This window comes from Fulmarus glacialis, unplaced genomic scaffold (assembly GCF_000690835.1).
Source record: "Fulmarus glacialis isolate BGI_N327 unplaced genomic scaffold, ASM69083v1 scaffold11313, whole genome shotgun sequence".
NCBI lineage: Eukaryota > Metazoa > Chordata > Aves > Procellariiformes > Procellariidae > Fulmarus > Fulmarus glacialis.
In genome coordinates this window covers 1,924-16,278 of record NW_009202315.1, presented here as the reverse complement: position 1 = coordinate 16,278, position 14,355 = coordinate 1,924, and the positions used below count along the sequence as shown (strand labels likewise).

At 35.9% G+C, this 14,355-nt stretch overlaps 1 protein-coding gene across 1 annotated transcript in view; it reads left to right on the top strand.

The window, feature by feature from the left end:
* TTLL7 (tubulin tyrosine ligase-like family, member 7) overlaps positions 1-13,444 on the top strand; it is a 53,211-nt gene extending 39,767 nt beyond the window's left edge. Inside the window, exons 17-20 of the mRNA XM_009574246.1 lie at positions 1,414-1,494; positions 6,945-7,105; positions 11,465-11,638; positions 13,324-13,444. Of these exons, the coding sequence (XP_009572541.1) occupies positions 1,414-1,494; positions 6,945-7,105; positions 11,465-11,638; positions 13,324-13,444 (537 nt within the window). The remainder of the gene's footprint in view (positions 1-1,413; positions 1,495-6,944; positions 7,106-11,464; positions 11,639-13,323) is intronic.
* The last annotated feature ends 911 nt before the right edge of the window (positions 13,445-14,355 follow it).

Here is a 14,355-nt window from a genome sequence, read left to right as displayed (position 1 = left end):
AAGGGTCTCACTTGGTACCGCTGTTTATAGGTTTGCGAGATGATTGGCTTTAGTCATCAGTAGATTTCCATTTTGGCTACTATCCGAAGTGGTCCAGAGTAGTAATTATGGTATTGTTTCACGGTAACAGTGGTAACAGTTGTTCCACTTGAGCTATGATCCCGGTAGGGAATGCTTCAGAGCCGTCAGAGATGACGAATTATCTCTTGGTTATGTTCATGTAGCGAGTGTCCCTGGTACGATCAGTGTCGTTGCCCACCTTAGCCATGCAAGGGATGCTTAACCGCCTAACTCATAAACAATGGCTAAAGCTTAACAGAAGGTTCTGAGATTGTATCGTAGAGGAAAAGAGGGGGGAGGAACACACCACCACAAGGGATCTAGTAATTTAAATTAACACCTGTATTCTGATGTGGTAAGCACAGCCCACGGTGTGTTAAAATTAATCTAATTCATTATCTGATTGGAAATGTCCTTTGCTCTGTGAGCTTTCAAAATGTTGATTATGTCTCTAGTAATCTGTGCAACTACATCACAGTGGAAAGGAATTCTCCTGTAGTGATGGTTGATTCTGGAAGATAGAATTCATAACTAGCATATTTAGTTTCTCATCTTAGAATCAGAAATAAATGATTCGTCGAATTTTCTCCTTCAGACATGTGAGAGTGTGTGTGCATTTATGTACATATGGGAGCATGTGTGCGTATGCACTCCATCTAGTGGTGCTTTCTCATACAACGTTAGCATGGTTATAAATGCACTTTCTCATTGCAGAATTCTTTTATAAATTTGTCTGGCTTTAAGCAGTTTCTGATGGGAAACAATATTTCATCATGGAAGGAAACAAGTAATGGCATATTAGTTGTCAGTGAGGCAGGACTTGTAGGTCTGAAACAGAATAGAAAGATAAAATAACAAAACGAGAATAAAAATGTATGTTCACAGCTCGGGCTATTTTGGTAGCACTTAGACATCATAAAAGGAGAGTATTGCAGTTCATATATGATCACTTGTAGAAAGGATGTTTTCAAGGTATGTCTAATGTCCTTTATGCAGCAAAAAACCTCACTAATTAAATAGATTAACAGTTATGCTTTATTGAACTTATTGCTGTGTTCAAGGAAACCGAGCTGAGTCAGTCAAGACAAGTTTCTACCTGCTTTGTAGTGTATGACTGTCAGAATCAAGTGGAAAAGAGGGTAGGATTAAACTGAAAGATTGCACACGTCTTTGCAAACGTTCCCCCACATAAATATGCAAATATTCTTCTATTTCTTTTAGAGAACAGTTCTTTTCACAGAGGTCTTTTAGATGCTCACACTTTTTAGCATCAGGAATGCTTGTGAATGAAATGCCAGACTTCAGTTGTTTTTATGTGTATTTCTTTTATCTTGTGTTTTGCAATGACTACAGATTATGGATAATTGGAAGTATCATAAAACAAAAGTGGCATCCTATTGGTTGGTAAAACTGGATTCTGTAAAGCAACGGAAAGTAAGTGACATTTCATTTTCTGAAGTTCATCTGAAGTAGATGCATAGCAGTGTTTTCACTGGTGTTTAGCAGTAGCTGGGGGTGGCTTGAGATGCTAAAATACTGGCTATTAATACTAACATATATATGAATTAATTCCATTGCAAGAATTTATTTAGACAAGCATAATTATCCTGGAATATAATTTCAAGAACAATTTCTTAAAAAATTAGTCTGCTGAAAGAAAAGCAAACAAAGAAGTGATTAGTGCTTACATATGTAATTTTTAGCAAATATTCTTAGAAGTTTATTGATTCAGCAGATTTGATTGACAAGGGATAAACCAGTCAGCAGTTTCAGACCAGGCATATTAAAACTCCATTAGAGTTGGTGATAATGCACTTGGTTATTTGAGTCTTTGACTCATAATATTGCAACAGATCATGTTGAATAAAAAATAGACCTGCCAAGCAAAGATTATTGACATTGTTATAATGTTCAACTAACTGGTTTAGTCTTGCAAAGGACTAATTATATTTGTTTATCATTCTGTCTTCACTCATCTGCTATCTAGGAGCTACTGTTGTGCATAGCATCTAAAGAGTTTTTAATCTGTTTAAAACCTGATATACAATAATATGTCAGTCATATCTATATGTCATATGTCAGTTAAAATCATCTTCCTAGTGTAATATTTATTTTCCTTAATGGAGCAGAAATTATATCTATTATTAATACTTTGGTACCCCTAAAGCAGTATTTTGGGTCTTTCTCTGCCTCAGTCACTGACACATTATGTGGATTAGCGTATCAGTTCCAGGCATTTAATCTCTGTGTGTCTCAGTTTCACAATCTATTTTTATAGACCATAAAAGAAAGCAACTTAATCAAAATGCTGCATACATGATAAATATTATAATTGGTACAGGTTGGTAGATTGTTATAGAAGAATGGAAGAACGATTTCAGATCCTCATCTCAAATTACTTTTTATAAAATCAGCAGTGTGATCCTCAGTCTTTCAAATTGTATTTTATTGAATATTGCATTAAATGCTTGTATTTTCCTACTGGACAGAGAGAACATGTCCATTTAATGTGATGTAATATGATAGAAATATATTTGACTATTCAAGTTAAGTTCAGATATTAAATGGGATATGTGTCCACACAGCTTTCTGAAACTAAATTAGACATGACAAACTGAAGAAGAACTTGGAAATGTAGGAGGCTATAATTCTATCAAAATTCTTCTCAAACCATGACAAATGGCAGCACAGATCTGTAACTTAGCAGAATTATGTCTTGTGCCGTTGACAGGAATCAGTGGAGCAACCAACTTCATTGGCTGAAATAGCATCATTTTTTGTTTGATATCTACAGCTGTTCTGCTGAACAGTCCTTTGCTTAAAATGATCTCATATTTCTTTTCAGTTACAGGAAAGAGTCCTGTAATCCCAATATACATGCACATAGGTCTTTTCTATTGTGTGCATATGGAAGTTGTAGCCTTTTGCCCAAAACCAGAGGGAGTCTTAGTGGGGGCTTGTAGAAAATGGTGATACGGAGGAAAAGCTGCTAGGAGGGAGGGAGAGATAGATAGATACATACATACATAGATAAACGGGCCCAAAATTCACACTGCTGCTGCATTTTTTTTAGCAGGAATCTTTGGGACAGTTGGAACTGGTGGGGGACGTGTTGCTAGAATTACTTTCTTTAATCTATGATGCCACAAGTGTGGAAAGAAGTCACCAGATTGGGCCCATCGTTGCAACTGAGATAGAGGGCTTTCACACAGGACTGGTGAAGGTGTCTCTTTCAACCCTTCCCCACAGGTCATTCCCCAAAACTATGGGAAGGAATTGCCACAGGGAGAGTGATAAGTCTGCTCTTTGAGGGACTGAGGTTGTTTACTATGCATTCTTCAGTTGCCCTTCCTAAGCTCCTTTTGGCCATCTGGCTTAATTTACCTTAATTTACCTGTCTGTCTGTTTTTTTTTTTTACTTTCTTTTCAATCTAGTCAGAATTTTCTCCTTTAAGCGTTATTTCAGAAAGCCTACAATGAAGGGTGGTTCTGTCCTTTTTGACTGACAGTCATATAAAACGAAGGGCATACGTACAAAGTCAGGATGATACAGGTTGATACGCCAGGTCGTTATTAGCGAAAACTGCACAATTAGAAATGTGGATTTCTTTGCTCTTCTTGTGAGGATATCTTTTACAACTCAGGAGACTTATAATTCCTGAAGCACTAGTGGGCCCTTCATCTTTGCTTGCACTGGAAATGATTTGCCTTTTTTTTTTTAACTGCTTTTAACCTCAATCCCTTCAAGCAATCAGATAGTTATTCTTAGAAGGGTAGTTTATAAAAACGGATTAACTTTGACAATGACATTGCAGCTGAGGACTGCCAAATATGTAAGCTTTTGTTGATTTGAAAGAACTATGTTTTATATTCCAATGAGGTGGGTAAAGGAGAAGCAAGCTCAAGGCGGAGAATATTTATGCAAGTAAATCTGAATCTGTCTCAAAGGTACCTTCTGCAACTTTGTGAAATACAAACCAGAAACTCAGTCCCCTTCACTATACGTACTGGGAAGTTCTAAAACATGAGAAAAAAATACCTGGGCAATGTACTAGATTTCACAGTGTTCATCTCTGACAAGTATATTTTCTTAAGAATTATTCAGTATGATGTAGAAAAATTAAACTCCTGCTCATATTCTTAGTGTCTAATATTCTGGCATTACAGCAGAGGTACAGGAGGCATTTAGAAGCAAGTTGAGAGTAAACTGATGAAATCAATACATGCTAAAATGAAATTCAGTCTCCCAAGACTTTTAGGAAAAAGACACTTTTCTGTGGGAGGAGTTATGAGTGCTTTGTGTTGATCACTTGACATAATTTCTTTAAAAGTGTTCTGATGGTTACCAGAGGGTCTGTACATCTTGTTTTGAATATGCTCTTTCATAACATCTTGTTCTGTTACACCTAGATAATTGGTTATGTTGAAGTAAATAATGTAAATTAATGTAAACAGAAAGATGAAGGCAAACTAGGGAAATTAACTTAGAAAAATGGGGATGTAGGTTTCATGAAGTTCCAGCTCTTGTGTAATGCCTTGTCTCTTTTCTTGAATGGATGATTGAGGCCATGTTTGCAAATTAAGAACAATTAACTGGGATGTTTTCCCCTCTGGCATATTGGCAATATCAACACAGTAAAAACAGCAAGAAAGTTTGTTTTTTTTTTCCCAGAGTACCTGGCAGTCTGCAACTTGCTCTAAGATGCAAGGTTCAGTCCTTAGTTTTCTTCAACTCCAGGTGCTAAAGTAAAAGAAAATGCTGCACATGGGCATTATAGTTCTTAGTACATGTCTTTTGGACTAGTGAGAGAATCTATATGGGGTGGAATTGTTCTGTTTTACACAGGGAGATAAATTGCTATTAGTCAGTGTAACATTGGAAGAAAATGTATGGTTGATCCTTTATGTAATTTAGGGACTTGGTTCAAATGGATGTATACAATCACAGCTACTGGCTATTTGTGTGGGAAAGCCTTACTCAGGCGAGACACAAGGAAAAGGCTACTTGAGAAGCGTTAAGACAGTAGGCTAACACTGCTAAGGAAATGTCTGAAAATCTGGACCCATTCCACAAGCGTGGGGCAGTCCAAAACCTGGGTTTAGCTCCTGCAATCACTAAACAAGATGACCATCCTTAGGTTATAATTTACTGCTCTTTTTATCTCACTCTTTGGCAGGAAGAGACCACAGGTGTGGTTTTAGTGTGTTAGACACCAGCATTCATAAAGATTCCCAACAGAGAGGACAGCATTGTATTCACACTGGGCGCATATGTGCATGGAATTAGCACAAGACCTATGCATGCAGACTAATCCTAGGTCTTCAAAAAAGAGCTTAAATAACATGTAAATGACATATTTAATTGAGGTTGTCATTATCAGGCATCTATAGATTTTCTGCCCATTAAGCATTTCTCTTGACTACACAGCTCCTTTGTGCTATTGCAAGCATTTTGTTTATTTATGCTTTGTTTCCTTCATCATGCCTAATCAGCCTATTTACAAACAACAGTTTGTTGTGGAGGACCAAAAAACCGGAAGTTTGACACCGTGCTTCCACACTTTACTGTTTTACTAAATCCCCTTCATCTTTTGAGAGTCAGATGTTTAACCGTGTGAATCAGTTTGTCATGCGCATCTGAAAGTTTCCTGGGCAAGTATTGTACCTTCTAAATCTTAGAATTTGCAACACCTTATACCAAATAAGTGAATACCTCCATCGGTTCAACACCCACTTGAGTCTGATCGGTTTTTTGGAAGATGCTGTTTCGCAAAAGAGACAGTAAGGGTGTCTTCTTTACAGGAAATCATGTTGACTTTTTTGTTAATAGGTTACATGCACCATAGATTTTTTTTTGTTTGTTTTGGACAGATTTTATACTGTTCAGAGTGCCTAAATACCACTTCAGTCACAAAACTATTCCCAGTTGTACTGAAAGTACCTAAATAGACAGAAGCCAGGGCATTCTGGCGCCTGCTTCTCTTCAGTGATTATGGAGGGAACCTAGAGGCCTGACTTAAGAGATCGTACAGATGTTTAAAAGCAGGCAAGATGAATCCTACCTTCCATTTCCCAATTCAGTGGGATGTGCAAAGGCGCATCAAAGAGGACTCTGATGAGTTGGATGTATGACTGCCTGTAAGTGTGTGTGTGCACTGAGTAGCTAAGACTTACTGGGTAAAACTCTCAGTGCTATACTGAATGCAGCTTAGCATTTTGTTCACCCACATCTTTACACACTTGCATTTAAATGTAGTCTGTATATAATAAAACCATTGCATTTCTATAAACGTTGCTATTTTAAGTATCTTGCTGGTTATTTTCTTACTTATTGATTTCACTACACTGTTTCCTGCATGAAAGGTAAACTAAAATGGTTTGACCTAGGGTAAACTGAGATTCAACAGACATTAAACCAAAAGTAGCTTGTAGCTTTTTGGGACATTTTACTTCTTTATAAAATAGATATTTTAAAATAGGTATTTTAAAGGGAGGGGGAAAGGAAGAGATAATCTTCAAGTATATATTATTTGGGTTGTTAATTATGCTGCCTCTAGTCTGTAATTGTGTCCATTTTGTTTCTTTTTAAACTCTTTTTGTCATTTAAACGACCTAGTATCGAACAGACTGACAAAAGTAAAAATGAACTTTTCTGTAATAAAAATAAAATATTTTGATTTGGTTTTGCAAAATGTTATTGACAGAAGCAGCATATCATAAAAGTTTGCTGATGAACGCACAGAAATGAAACATAGATATCCCTGGGAATTTATAGCTATGCAGTCATCTCTGTGTGTGTGTGTGTGTGTGTGAATCAGCAAACAGTTGGTTTTAGGTTTTGCAATATGCCTTTGCTTTGATTTGCTTGGAATACTCTTTCCTAGGTTTTGGATATAGTCAAGACAAGTGTTCGTGCAGTTCTACAGCGAGTCTGGAAGGCTCCAGACATTGAAAATTTACATCTGTACCGTCTCTTTAACCGTGTATTTAATCGCTTGCTTTGGAGTCATGGTCAAGGTCTATGGAACTGTTTCTGTAATTCAGGGTAAGCCTGTTTTTCTTATCTAAGTCTTCTTCATGACTTCACGATTACAATCAATGCTGGCATACTTTGTTTCTCATTTTCATTCGAGAGAATGCTGTAATACATTGAACTTGTTTTAAAACCATCTAAAGATATAGTATAATTAGAAATCTAATAATCTAGGCCAACCATTTCAGTAATGGAATCATACATTTAGTAATGTATTTACAAAGATAATAATCTAAGGAAAAAATCCAATTTTCAAAATATCTGAGCTTTAGGTCAACTCTTTCATTGGATGGTGCACAATTTTGAGGCCAAAACACTGTAAAAACACTGTAAGTGTCAAATGTGGACTTACTATCAACAGAAATCATTGTCATATCTATTTGAGCTCAAGACTTACAAGGGAAGAATTCAGTCACAAGTGCAGCTGACATCTCATGCCAAATGCAGTGTCAGTTCTGTGATTTACAAATAATGACTTCAAATTTCTGTGTTTGATTACATTCACTGTTTCCCACACTGCTGGGAATTTAAGTATATGCAGAATAGGAAATGTCCACACTGAGGTAAGCAGATTTTTTTGCTTTGGGTAGAAATTACAAGTTTTCTATGGGGGGAAAAAAAGATCGGGCCATATATTAAAAGTTCAATATCCTACACTTCAAAATCTACGTTCCTGAAATCAAAAGCATTCATGTAAGGATAGGTTTGGAGGATCAGATCATAGGTATAAAATAATCTCCCTCTCCCCCGCTCCCACCCACCAAATTTCTTCATAAAATAAGAATACAGATGTGTAAATATGAAATATATTGCATACACGAAGACGTTTTCCCTGTAAGTATGTACAACGTATAAAGAATGGGAGGGGTTTTGATTAGCTTGTGTAAGGTGTTCCAAGAGATTTATTGAAAAGAAACTACAAAAAACACACATAGTACGCTGATGGATATTGTGTGTACAAAGGAATCAGGTCAGTATGTTCTTCACATATAGTCATTTGTCATATCATGGTATGCATGTAATGCACTTGTTAATTGTTTCCCAACAAAATGGATAACAAGAAGAAGAGGGATCTGAGAGTATCCAAAAGGTCATCAGTTTTTTGGGCATTTTTACCATTATCTTCTCATTGATGAAGGCTTGTTGTTGTTGTGCAAGCCGTTAGGAGTCTTCACTTTTTTTTTCACTGAGACTGGCCGTGGGAACATGCAGATGGCAGCCTGAAGATTTATTAAAGGTAGGTATTGGGAATGCAGCACACTCCAAAAGTTAAAAGCAGGGTGGGAAAAGGTTTCTGAGTTTCCAATCTGAAACATTTTTTTTGTATAATCCTCAGCAGCTGCAGGGTCCCGTCTTCGTGCCAGCAGAGGTGTGTGAAGTCTTTTGAGTCCAAGCTCAATTTGTGTTGTCATAAAATATAATAATTACCTTCCCTTTTAATAATGCTGTTATTATTTTGAATTTTACTTTTAGTGTGCAAATCTTCTAATATGCATGAAAATTTCCATTTTGGATTTTTTTTCTCTACGAAGAATGGTTTTTGTTCAAAACCTTTGAACAACTCTGCTGCTCACTTGGCTCGGGAGAAGAGTCTTTGAGCCAGCAGAAGGGTTCAATGAAGAGTAGGATTTCTCATCTAGCAATAGGTTCATTCATGCAGAACAAGACTCCACTGACTCCAAAGTGGAGCTAAATTCTTTGACAAAGATCCAATTCCTTGTAAGAGGAGTTGCTATGTAAAAGATTCTAAAAATACTGTAAAAGTAATACACAAATATCCAGTATGTGTAGAGATCACTCTGCATGTAATGTACTTAATACAGAATCCACAGAAGAAATCAGAAAGGCTGTTTGTACCTTCCCAGCATGTTGTTTATTCAGTTACAACCATCCTTCTTGCCATGTAATACACAACAGACAAGTTATGACAGCACCTCTGTAGCAGAGAGGCCAACTTCTCATCACTCTTCCTCAGAGTTCATTGTGCCATTTTAAAGAACAGATTGGAATAAACATAGGGCATGTGTAGAATTTGGGGAAACATGTTGGGAAGGGGTATTAATGTGCTAATTCAGAAACAACATGAGTGTATGAAAATATACTGAGTATAGTACTTTGACTATTCCTAAGATACATGTCTTGGGAGAAGAACAGAGCTAATAGCCTTAAGGTTTCCTCTTGCTGGTTAGATCTCTGCTAGGCATATGCTATTTTAGCAAAAAGAATGAACAAAGAAACAAAGAAAACCTCAGTGAAGTAACTGCAATGTAGATCATTTCATAAAGCTACATTTGTTTTACTGTATAATAAAAAATTAAAATTAATAACAGAAAACTGGTAGAACCAGTTGACTTCAGATGGTTATAAAAAGAATAACACATAATTGACAATATTGCACAATCAAGTATAATACTCTTTTCTGGATCTGGTGAGGACTCTATGATTTCTTATTCATGTGTGGAAACTAAAGTTACAGCATAACAAATTAAGCTTCCTTAGGTAACAGTACTCTGATCCCTGTTGACTGCAGTATCATGGAGTATGAACTGAATCTGTAGCACATGGAGGAGGTTGCACAGGCACATTTATATGAAAGCTCATTAAAATTCACATATATATTTCCAAATCTCAATCTTTGTTATTACTGTATACCATTATGTTCATAATTAGCCAGAGTTATAGCAGGCCACATATTATTCTTCACTGATAAAATCCCTCATAACTGTAGGAAAGTGATCATGGACCTCAAAGCCCAGAACTTAAGGAATTCATCAGGGTTTCTTCCACAAGATTTTTGAGATTTTTGGGTTGAATTAGAATATAATTATGTGTAGCACTGAGACTCTGTTGAACGAATGTAACACTTAGAACTTCATCTTGCTGCTTTCTACCAACCATCACATGACTTCATGAAGAAAGAAAGAAGACAATAGATTAATTTCCCTCTAAAAATACATGTGGAAAGTTCCCAGACAGGAAACAATATTGAGAAAAATATATTAAAGAAAATAGTAGCTCTTCAAGTAGTAGAATTTGATGCCTTATAAACAATATTTCCGAAACAATTCATTATATGGATAATAATTAAAGAGAAATGCTTGCATCACTTGAATATTATGTGTGCAGTGGAAATTCTGTAGGACTGAACACTTTCAGCTGGAACATATTATCTAGACTGAGGACCCAGGCTGAAAAGTCAGTTAGCTATACATACAGCTTATTTTTTAGTCATTAATATTCATAATTCCATCCTAATTTTAAAAATCTCACTAGGCAGAAGTAAGCTTGCTCGTTCTTTGATGTTGTTTTAAGGTCAAAGTTCCTACACCAGGGATGTGAAATCTACTGCTGCTCCTGCTCTCGGTGGACAAGGCTAAATCATCCTGGATGTTATGCTGAAGCCAGATACAGCAAATTTTCCTCACTCTATGAAGTGTTTCTTTCATGAACAAACAAAAAACCTCAAGCTTACAAACCATCTGTGCTACTGGATAATGTTTTGACTAAAAAAAAGGTCTTCACAGGGACCATGTTGCCTTTAAAACAGATGTAATAATCTGTAATCTGGTCAGAATTTTGCACAAACAGAAGTGTTGAGGTGTATGCAAAGAACTATTGTCGTGTTCTGTGGTAAAACATAACCTGGTTACATTGGTATGGTAGGGTTTGGTTTTTTTGGAAAGAGAAATGGCTTTTTAAGAAAACAAAAGTATAATGGTCTGCATTTCAGAAAGGAATGCTTCTATAGATACACTTTGCAAGTTGCACTTAATTGTAGAAGACCAACCCCATATGACCAGATGGAATAATAAGTAGTAATTGAATGACTAAACTGAAAAACTCTCCTCATATGATTATTTGGATAAGGAAGCAGAGCACATACTAATCTCCTGAAAATTAATTTCATGTTTGTTTCTTAGTATCATGTACTTAAATTAGAAGAAGAGTATTACTATGCTGTGTAGACATTTAGAAATAACTTATTTTTATTAATTCCTTTAATATCACATCACATTCACGTGTTAAAAATAGTAAGTGTTTTTGTTATTCCTATTGTAAGACACATATACAATTATGTGACAGTAAATATTTATGTGCTAAACCTAAGTAATGGCCCTATAAATGCTTTAGGGAACAAACCAAGTGAAAAACGGCTGTGGACATTTCACATATTAAGATTAACTTCTTAATTTGAGTTTTGGACTCAGCATCTGCCAGCATTTGTGTTAAATAGTATAGACCTTTCCTGTAAACAGGCAAGGTCATGCTTTTTCTTGTGTTCCTCTATTGTTAAATCTGATATAAAGCAGTAAAGCTCTCAGATTGCAATTTGTGACAGAAAATGTGAAGTCGTGTCTTTTTTCATAACAGGAGCTCTTGGGAAACCATATTCAGTAAAAGCACAGAGGTGGTGACTCCTGAGCAACTCCAGTGTTGCCAACGAATAGTACAGCTTTGTAAACACTGCCTGCTGGTGGTTTACAAATATTCATCAGATTCAAGAGGCTCTCCAACTGGGATTAGCCCCCACTGGGATGATACAAGGTATACATTTCAATATTCTCTTCCTAAATTAAAAGTATAAAGGATAATATTGGAACAGGTTTCAGTCTATGTTGCTACCACTATGCTTCTCTTTAAGCCTAGTTCGCTATGTATTTAAACAAAAACAAAAGACAAAAGTCCCAGCACTTCCCTTGATCCTGAGTTTCTATTGTTCTAATCTCTCTAGCCCACTCATGAAGTGCTACTAAAAGAAGAATGGATGTACACATTTTGTGTGAAACTACACTTATTAAAGTCTTGGTTGCCTACTGCCCAAGCAGCTACAGCAAAGGCTTTCCATAAAGTGAACTGAAAATCTCCTTTCTTCCCCTTCTCAGATCCCTCCAAGTCACTGATTCCAGATTTGCATTCCTAGAGGTATCCTAACATGTATGATAATTTTGGCGTCACATTCGCAGTGGGATGCTGTAGGGGCAGAGCTCCAGCCAAGGGTCAGGTAAGTGCCATCTGATTTACTGTATTGCACAGTTTTGCAACGTTGATTTCCAAAACCTACAGATTGAAAGTTTTATTATTTCATCATACAGAGCATAAATATATTTTCAAACCTTGCAAAACAGCATCATATAGTAAAAAAATTATTTGGCACTTACCTGATTCTCCATTGGCTGGTTTAGTTCTCCAACCAGATACAAGAGGGATTATAATATTGTCAGCATAGGGATTACTGAAAATGCTCCAACTGTGGGAGTCAACGATCTGCAATTTAACAGTCGTAGGTGGAGAGTTAAGTGTAAGTTTCAAATTACTTAGGTTCCAAATTCTATCCATAATGGCAATTTGAATTATTACGTATATAAACTTACAAATGCTTTGTTTATATAAAACATCTTACAGACATTATTTCATAGAAGGGCTTTATGAGTTAAATATTACATGAAAAGCAAACCTTTGATATATTATCTGTTAAACTTACTTTATGACTTAATTGCTTACTTGCTGTATCTGAGACTAGTTATTTGATACACTAAACCCATTTGTTATCGTCGTATGGATCTTAAGGCCTCGAACATAATTTAAAACCAACCAGAAACTGAGTTTGTTTGGTCACAGCAAAAGTAGAAGTATGTTAGCCGCAAAACAAATCATATTCAATATTAACATCTACTGAGCTATAGCAGGAGTATGGTAAAGATATCTGGATTAGCTGGGACTAGAAAATCTTCAACCTTGAAGTTTTTATTGCTTTTACTGTTAATACTGCAGAAAATTTTTCATCATGACCAACCACAAACTATTCAAACTCGGATTACTCTAATGTACTGCAGCTAACAGGCTTGCATTTAGAAAGCAGTGAAAGGGATGGTCCAATAGAACTTTCTCATCTCCAGTTTCTGTGTTTCTTTGGATGCTGAATGGAAGTTTATTCATGAATTTCACAGGCTGGAGGAATCTAAGCCCCCTGTATCCTAAATATCAGTATGTCTTCAGCAACGGAGTGTCATGACAACTCTGATTGATTAAAGTTACAGTTTTTATATTAATCTCCACAAATGTTACATCTATACTGTGGAGACAGCAATATGCTAGCTAACCATGATATTCTGAATTTGTGAAATGAAAGATACGTATGGAAATAAATGCGCTTGCCCATTATGCCCCACAATTGCTCTTGAATGTCACTTTGCCTGTAAACTCTGCTATATTTTTCATATCCTTTCTAGGTATTTATTGCCAGGACCTTCACTGTTCATCATGAAATCATCCTCGTCCAACCTTAGCTGCAGTTCATCTGGAATGCCTCGCCCTAACGTTTTGTTCACACACAGATACAGTCACTTGTGAAGCAAAAGGAAAGTTGCTGTTCTTTGTAAATAATGGCACTCCATTTTTTTTCAAATTAAAATTTGTGATGGAGTTAAATATAAACACTGTTATATATTTACTACCATATTATGATAACATTTAGCTGAAAACCTACTGTAAAAGCATAGCTTTTCTGGAAACATAATAAACCTTGTTAAGTTGTTTACACATACATGTGAATGTGTAGATCTTGCTAGGTTTATAAGTAATTCCTTCCTACTAGAAATGTTATTTTTGCTGCAGAATATATAAAATGGAATTGATCTTGAAGATCCTATTACAGTGTTATATTATTTTGTAATTACAATACTTGGACTTGAATATTATTTATTGTAAAGTATACTATTTATTGTCTCAAATGTAATTGATCCTTTAACAAGGAGGATGATTAAAAAACTGTAGTAGAACAGTAAAATTGCAACAGTCATCGAAAATAATCTGATCATTTCTTGGACATGTTTAAAATAATCCCCAAAACTCTGTAAGCCAAACCTAAAGCAGACATCTTTTTATTTCTCCTCTGAAATTACAAGATCGATTTAATGCTGCTATTTTTCTTAAAGGACATGGTATAGTATCTTTTAGCCAAAGTGAAGGCATCTAGTATGCAAATAGTAAAAATATCAGTTTAGGCATTCAGTTTCTGATTGGATTCTTGTAATAAAACAGAAGCCAATGTTTGTTACCAGATTTTCATTCCCATTACCTATGTCCTGTGCCTTTAGGTTTCCTTTGGGAGCAAGCAGTCATCTCCAAGTTGCACAAGCATGCGTAGTGCATAGTTTTTCTGTTTCACTGCACAAGTGGTAAAGCAGACATTTTTAGGAAATACTGCACCTAAAACTAATTGGTTTGTTGTAGTTTTTAGCATACAATCCAGTACCTACTGT